General features: G+C 41.1%; 1 protein-coding gene across 1 annotated transcript; it reads left to right on the forward strand.

Annotated features, from left to right (window-relative positions):
• The first annotated feature begins 2,731 nt into the window (after nt 1–2,731).
• serpine1 (serpin peptidase inhibitor, clade E (nexin, plasminogen activator inhibitor type 1), member 1) lies at nt 2,732–8,009 on the forward strand. Its single transcript, XM_083936683.1, has 9 exons — nt 2,732–2,788; nt 4,696–4,934; nt 5,055–5,279; nt 5,409–5,603; nt 5,730–5,928; nt 6,102–6,202; nt 6,337–6,423; nt 7,317–7,400; nt 7,509–8,009. The coding sequence occupies exons 2-9, from the start codon at nt 4,697–4,699 to the stop codon at nt 7,553–7,555; spliced, it is 1,176 nt and encodes a 391-aa protein (XP_083792809.1). The 5' UTR covers nt 2,732–2,788; nt 4,696; the 3' UTR covers nt 7,556–8,009.
• Nucleotides 8,010–8,395: the final 386 nt, after the last annotated feature.

Consider the following 8,395-nt stretch of genomic DNA (forward strand, 5'->3'; position numbering starts at 1 on the left):
GTAAACAGTTGTTGCCAATGCTGCAAGAGCAACTTTTTGTCTGCAGGATTTTTCCCATTTGAATCATCTGTCAACATCTGAAGGGACGTGAATGTGCAGTTGTAGAACAGCCAATAGGAACACTCTAAAACGACGCCAAAAACACAACAAAGAGGAGGTTCAGAAGTCTACTTTGAATTATATTTATAGTGGGAATTTTGCTCAAGGATAAAGAAAAAACCTACCTACCCCAGCTTTCAGATTGATAATAAATGAGCTGCACCATGTGATTTAACAAGGCAACTAAAGTGCAACAACACTCAAGCAGCCACCAAGACACAGAACTAAAACCACCAATTTAAACTGAACAAGAAAGGATAAATGGGCCTATAAATGTCCCTCACAGACACAGTTGTCTCGGTCTGAAGTAAGACAAAAGGCAGAAGACGATGACATCAGGGCAGTCTACATCCTAAACCTTCTCATACGAATTTATAGCCTGGGTTTGTTTTCTTCAGTGTTAAAACAGCAGGTGTGTCACTTTGCTAAACTCCATGCATCATTTTAGAAAAATCACAGACATCACATAGGTGCTCTATCCGGCTGTTTTCATCATCCTTAACATCTCCTAACTGGTGGCCAGTTTTCCTAAGTCATTTAAGCCAGATACCAAATGTGTGCAAATCCCTTCACTCAGCAAGTTCTGATTCGATCATATTAATTTTGGCCGATTCCACACCTCAAGATTCACATTTATTGCCAATGTTCAGTGCAAATGTAAGAGGTATTTAGGAAGCAAGTGAGAAATGAAGAGTGTGCGCTTCAGTGTAGTGGCCCCACAATCAATGCAACGGTTGCTTTTTTTTAATACCTAACAACAATATTCCCCTAAACATAACATAACTGCCATGCACATATACTTTCAGAAGAAATCATCAGACAGAAATCTCAAAAACTGGACAAATAAAACCCTGTTTGTCTGTTTCTAATGTGGGCGACCTAGCCCTTTCCTCCCCTTATGGCTTAGTATTTACCATTAGTTTGTCCCCTTTTCACTGTTGAAAAACAAAAATGAAACATCAAGTACTCCCTGGCTGACACATCAGATCCAGGAAGCCCGTGTTGGCTTTTCATTTTAACTTCCAAGAGAAAAAGTGGCTTCAATTAGGATTTTTGTGGGTCTGCCAGAGGCCTCACTGCACATAGATTTGGAAAAAGTGTGTTAACACCCATTCTGCCCTGCCTGCCAGATGCTTGGTGAGTAGTGGGATAAGGAATGATGGAAGCCGCGACCAAATTTGGTGTTTTGATTTGTCATCCCCCCCAATCGAGAGTCAAGAGAGTGACTGTGTGAAAGATAAGCTAATGTTAAAGCCACATGAAGTAACATAAACTGCTGTGCAGATGTAAGCTTCGGTGTGTGCACACTTTGATGTTGAGGGTGGCACGACAGAGAGCATGGGTTGTGCTCAGCTGCCTCTCATATTCAGCTATTTCTTTATTAAAAATGTCTATTGTGGCCTGATCAAAGGGCCGTGGGGGTTCACACAGAACATTAGGATTTATCCGTTAGGGACTGTGAATATTGACAGTCTCTTTTTTATGTTGGTATGGGCAAAAGTGTTGGTCAAAAGGTTTTATTAGCCTGACTGTAGCATTGAATGAGATTCTGAGCCTGTGGAGATTCTGGAGCACTCCTCACATTTGCAGCCTCAATATATTACTACAACTACAAACAGATGAGTCTTGTCTAAGTAACCAAGATGATAAGTTAACAAAGCACAGCTGGTTTGCTTCAGATCACAACATGGTTCTCGTATCAAACTTTTTCAAAATAAGTGTAGATATCTGAGTTTTTAGAACCAGTACCAAAAATAATACGTGGCGTAAATACATCTCTTTGAGAAATGCATAGGTTAACATTTTTTTCACAGAAACAGCCAACATCGTCAAAGGTCATGTTGGTAATTCCATAAACATGAAGATCCAAGACCCTTTCCAAGTCTGTATCATCTTTATTATTGTTGTGGCAAATTTCAATTCAAATGTCCATCAAATGTGTAAAATCTGTGTTTTTCAAAACACGACTCAGGAGGACAAGAACTGACTTAAATCGATCAATAACTAAATAAATGATTCGTCAAATAAATACAGGGATAAATCAGCACATAAATATTGTTTACTGATCTTTAGGCAAACAATGGAATCTCACACGTTCTGAACGAATGATCAAGAGTTTGTTTTGTGTCAAAATCAAAAAATATTACTAATATTCAAAAATAAAACATTACACTCATATCCTCTACGGGCTGATAGGAGACGTTTCCTTAAGGGGAAACACAAACTGACTTCACATTCTCCCCTGAGGACACTGTCTTTCTGCACATGCCGGAGTGTGTGTGTGTGTGTGTACGTGTGTGTGTGTGTGTGTGTGTGTGTGCGTGTGTGTGTGTGTGTGTGTGTGTGTGTGGGTGGGTGTGTGTGTGATTGTGTGTGTGTGTTTGAATGAGACTTTGAAAAACAGTTAAGTGACTTTCCATATGCCTTGTCATGCTTTGGGCAAAAGAGACAGACACACAGAGAGAAAGGGATGTGTGTTTTCATGAAAAGGAAGCCTGTCCAGACAAAGTGAGATGACATCACCCTCTCTAATAACTTGTGTGTGTGTGTGCGTAGGAGGGGGGCGGGGCTCCGGACCATGCAGCTCTACACTATAAAAAGAAGAAACTCATTCAGTCATTCAGACTCAAGCAGCAGACTGAAGCTGAAACAACAGAGACTACTACATCGGACACATTTCAGCCATAAGGTAAGAACTACAACTACAGCTACACTTTTGAAATGATACATCTAATAATATAACACCAGAAGTCTTTATAGCTGTGCTATAACAGAACCATGCACTCAGCACTCCATTTAGAGCAACAAAGTCAACATTTCTTACATTTGATGCTACTTTCTATTCCAGTTATATGTAGAGGTTTAATGGTGCATCGATCTGGATTCATATATCAATTCAGATCAGCAATACAATATCAGTGATGCAAAGTGGAAATATCAATACATATGGTCATTAAGATACACTTTTATTTTGAAATTCCCATTTGATAGTTTGTTGCTCGTTGTTAGTTCTTTTTATTGAAAATAATAATTTGTTATTCATTCAAAAGTCCGAGCTCAGTATAAATTGTTCATTGATATTTTGGTTGCTTTTTGCGAGTTGACATAAAATAATCTGTTTGTGTTATATGGGCAGGGGATTTCATCTGATACCAATCGCAGGCCCGTGAATTGAATTGAATCAAATCGTATTGTGGCAGACTCTGTGATCTCAGCAAATATCCAATTGTTGTCCAAAGAGTGATGACTTTCATATTGTATCGTGATGAAACTTGCGATTTACATTTAAAATGATATAACAAAAACACAATACAAGATATAACACCGTTGTCTGAACATGCAAATAAGAGCGTTGAATATTGGAAGACAGCATTATTAGAATGTGCCAATAGAAAGAGGGCTTTATTCATTGCTATAGCTGACAGATATTGTTGTCATGGCTCCATGGTTTGATAAAAAACAAAAACTGCCCAGGTACTGAGGATTCATGTCTTGTTATTTCTACTGTTGTGGGGGAGTTATTTTTAATACTCATAGACGATTTTTCATTTATTTGATACTAGATTTAATCGGCAGTGATGTTAAATTAAGTGCATGGCCATGTGTACTAATGCACAACTTGGAAATCCTGCTGCGTGTACTTCTCTGTGGTGATCAGTGAAAGCATGTGTGTTCAGAGAGGGACGTGATTGCTTATGCAAACAAGGGCTGAGGTCACAGCACTGACCTGCTACAGTAAAGCTGCTGTACACACAGCAAATGCTTTTGATGTCTGCAATGGAAAACCAATGCTACTGACACACACATTTTCCAGTTGTCACACCGATGTGAATGTATACACATCCAGCATGAGTCACTCACACACACACACACACACACACACACACACACACACACACACACACACACACACACACACACACACACACACACACACACACACACACACACACACACACACACACACACACACACACACACACACACGTACATTCCTATATTACCAACAGTGGACTACCATTTTACACTGGCAAATGGGGACCTCTTTCTCTGGTCATTTTGAAAAGAACTAAAAAAGAATAGAAAATTGAGTCATACGATGTAAAGTAACGGACTCCATTTGGGCCTTGACAAATTTAAACAAATGAATATCTCAAATGATGGAGTGAACGGCTTGAATGTGATGCAGTTGATTAGCATAAAAGTATTTATAGTGAGACCTGGGCAGATGTGGACTGAATGTTTAACTGAAGGATTAAATGTGATTGAATATTTGTTATTGTCTTGTGATACAACAATACATGTAATATAGCAAGATCAATCTGAAAACGTTGACAGTCAGGCTAATGATGTGGAATCGTGTCCTGTATTACTGTATCTTTGAGCAACTCCCAATATTTACTCATTTTCTGAAAGCTAAAGAACAGTAATTCAACATACTCACTGTTCCTTCTTAATGAGCAAGAGAAACATGGGGCTTGTTCATGATGATATTGATTTCTACTACTCTGGGATGAGGTGCTATGGATGCCACTGACAGTGTGCATCGATACAACACATACAAGTGTTACACCTATTCTCTTCTCTCCTTTCCAGGATGCTTTGCGTGTATATTTTCCTGGTGCTGACTCTGAGCAGAGCAGGGCTGGGCTCTCTGCAGGATAAACAGACTGACTTTGGCCTGAAGATCTTCTCCCAGCTGGCCAACGACTCGCTTGACAAGAACCTGGCCTTGTCTCCGTACGGCGTGGCATCTGTCCTGGCCATGGCTCAACTTGGTGCTGCTGGAAACACCCGCAAGGCCTTAACTGCTGCTATGGGCTTTTCTCTGCAAGGTGACTGATACATGCTTACGATTTCATGATTGTGTTAGGAAATGGGACTAATGCAACCAAAAATAGGAGAAATTAAACATCATTTCATGTGTATAAACCCACATTTTGCCTCTCCTGCAGAGCGAGGGATGTCTCGGCAGCAGCGCCTCCTGCAGCGGGACCTCTCCAGTGAGGAGGGGGTGGATACAGCCAGCGGGGTCATGGTGGAGAGGAAGATGAGTCTGGAGAAGGGATACCGCCGGGCCCTAACCAAGGCCTTCCAGACACACCCTAACCAGGTGGACTTCACCAAGCCAGACCAGGCAGTCAGCATCATCAACTCATGGGTCTCAGACCACACTGCAGGTGCTCACACCAACTGGCTTACAGCAGGATTCTCTTCAATTTTGTTTTGAGGAGCCTGCTCTCTCTTTTTTTTTTTTTTTTTACATCTTTTGAACCCATGTGACCTCTTTGATGTCCTCTCTTCTGCAGGTGCCATCCCCGAGTTCCTGGCATCTGGGTCACTGAGTGACGAGACCCGCCTGGTTCTGCTTAATGCGCTCCACTTCCAGGGCCTCTGGAAGGTTCCCTTTGACCCCAAACTCACACAGGAAAGGATGTTCCACTGCGCCAATGGCAGCAACGTTCCTGTGCACATGATGAGACTGACCAACCGCTTCAACTATGGTAAGCTCAACTTACTGACCAAGTGCACTTTATCTATATTTGGCACCGGGTTTCAAAGATGACAGACTGTGTGCTACTTGCAAAAAATACGTACAAAATATATATCCTTCTTTTTTGAATCGACAGGCGAGTTTGTGACTGCCGACGGGGTGGACTATGATGTCATTGAGGTCCCATACGAGGGCGACTCATTGAGCATGCTCCTGGTGTCCCCCTTTGAGCCTGAAGTTCCACTGATCGCGCTCAGTGGCGATTTGAACAGCCAGAGGATTAAGCAATGGAGAATGGAGTTGAGGAATGTTAAGCGACAGCTGGCCATACCCAGGTGAGAGAGAAAGGATCAGACAGTACGGGAGTTAGCAAACATGAAAGGATTTTAAAAATACTTTCTCTTAGACCACGTGTAGTATTTGTTGTTTGTGTCACAATGATACTTACATGGCTAACAGCCTTAAACAATCAGGATGAAATGTAAGGATTGGTGTGTGCTTTTCGTAGGTTTACTCTTAACTCTGACGTGGATTTGAAGTCTGCTCTGCTTAACATGGGTCTGGGGGACATGTTCAACCTGGCTACTGCTGACTTCACACGCATCACCAGTAAGTCAACCTCTTATACAATAAGACCAGTTAGTTAGTTCGTTGGTTAGGAACTCTACCATACCATAAGAGTATGTTAAAAACTACAGTGAGTACAGAACCTAATCTAATCTGTGTGTGTTTCTGCTCTCCAGCTGATGAGAGGCTGTGTGTGTCGAAGGTTCTGCAGAGAGTGAAGATCGAGGTGAATGAGCGAGGAACCAAGGGAGCAGCAGCAACAGGTAGGCCCAAAACTGAATCAAACACACACACACACACACACACACACACACACACACACACACACACACACGCACGCACGCACACACACGCACACACACACACACACACAGGAGAGTGTTGCAAAGGGATGTGGTATTTTCTTCTTTGCTGTGTCTCAGAACTGTGGAATGAAACCAAAGTTGTAATAAAGTGGAATTATCCTTTAAGCAAAGCTGCAGTCAAAGCCAGCAACTCAACTAAAATACATTTGTAATTATTCTAACCATGAAAAAATAGAAGTTGATTTATCATAACTTACAGAAGAACTGCGTACAACACCACATATTAGTGACATACTAACACTGAGTCACAGCTTTGGTTGGCTTGTATCTCTCCATAATGGTAATCATGCTGTAATTTAGTGGCTGACAAAATAACAAATTTAAATTTAGTTGAGGACTTAAATGGGCTCAGTAGCTCAGTCAATAGTTGACTCCATTGTACTGGAGGGTCCCCAGTTCGAGTCCCTGTGCTCGGGGCACCGATCCATTTGGCATCTCTCCATTAATTGCATGTATATAGGTCCTGTTTCTGCATGTGTTTGTATTTCGGGCCTGTGTGTGTGAAAAAATTGAATTTCCCCTTGCGGGATAAATAAAGGCATTCTTTCTAAATCACTTTGATGGAAGGATGAAGAATAGAATATACACTAAAATAATACAGTGGTGATAATTACTTAAATGTAAAGGTTAACCGCAAATATAGTTTTAAGACCTTTATTATTTCAGATCATTTTAGAAATGGAACATATTCCCAAATCTGATATCTGGGGCTCTGTGCAGGAACACTGAAGCCAGCCCACAGCTGCACACCCCACAGACTCTGACCTGTTTTCATTCCTTCCCTCCGTTAGCTGCTGTGATGTTTTCTCGTATGGCAGTGGAGGAGATTACTCTGGACCGACCCTTCCTCTTCCTCATCCAGCACAAACAAACAGGTAACACTCTTATTACATTTTATTTTGAAAGCCCCTTTTAGAACACCATTGAGCTGAGCGGCCCAGCAGCGTGTGTGGCGTGTCTGATGTTTTACCTCCTGTGTTCAGGTGCAGTTCTGTTCATGGGTCAGGTCAACCAGCCTCAACAACAATAACCCGCTTTGAAGACCTGCCTTCATCCCACCGTGTCTGACTACTGCTGCTCATACTCCACATGGCGACCATACACATGATGACCAAACGACTGTACAGGCTGCACATGGCTGAAAGCTTTATTTATAATGGACTTAATACGGGAAGACACAGATTTAACATGACAGACGTTTGAAACATGATTGAGTGAGAGTTTGTGTTTGCCGTTTATTTATTTCTCTGAATGTTTGTGGTTGACAAGACAGAAAGAAATATGAAGGAAAGTTAACGAGTTGAATAGTTTACTGTCGTCTGACACGACAGGCACCAATGCACTGCATACGTAACAAAAAAGATGTATTTTTTATTATCTATTTTTACAATGTTATTTCTGATATCTATTTTTCTTATTGCCTTGTTGTTTGCAACGTTACATTTGTATTTTGCCGTATTTATATTTATTAAAATACTATGTTTTTACAAAGCTGCAGTCTGTGTTGAGATCTGTGGGTCAACACTGACCTCTTGTGTTCATGACTCCCTTGTTTTAAAATAACAGGATGTGCTGTAGATCTTCTGACCACGTTTTACACACACTTAATGAAAATGCAATGTACGCATTCTGTATAATCTATATTTTTAGGTGATTAATAATATATTTGTTTGAGAACGTGGTCTTTTGTAGTTTGCAAAATGGAATAACAGGATTATTAGCAAAGCAAAGACAAATGGTCTCTATCAGAGTGTAAATCCATGCAAAAACCTTCACTCTACTTCACATCTGAATCATCTGCAGAGGGGGAAAGTTACTCGTCTTTAATCTGAGTTTAGGATGTGCACATGCAAACAGGATTTGTGACATC

The sequence above is a fragment of the Echiichthys vipera genome, assembly GCF_963691815.1.
Source record: "Echiichthys vipera genome assembly, chromosome: 22".
Classification (NCBI taxonomy): Eukaryota; Metazoa; Chordata; class Actinopteri; order Perciformes; family Trachinidae; genus Echiichthys; species Echiichthys vipera.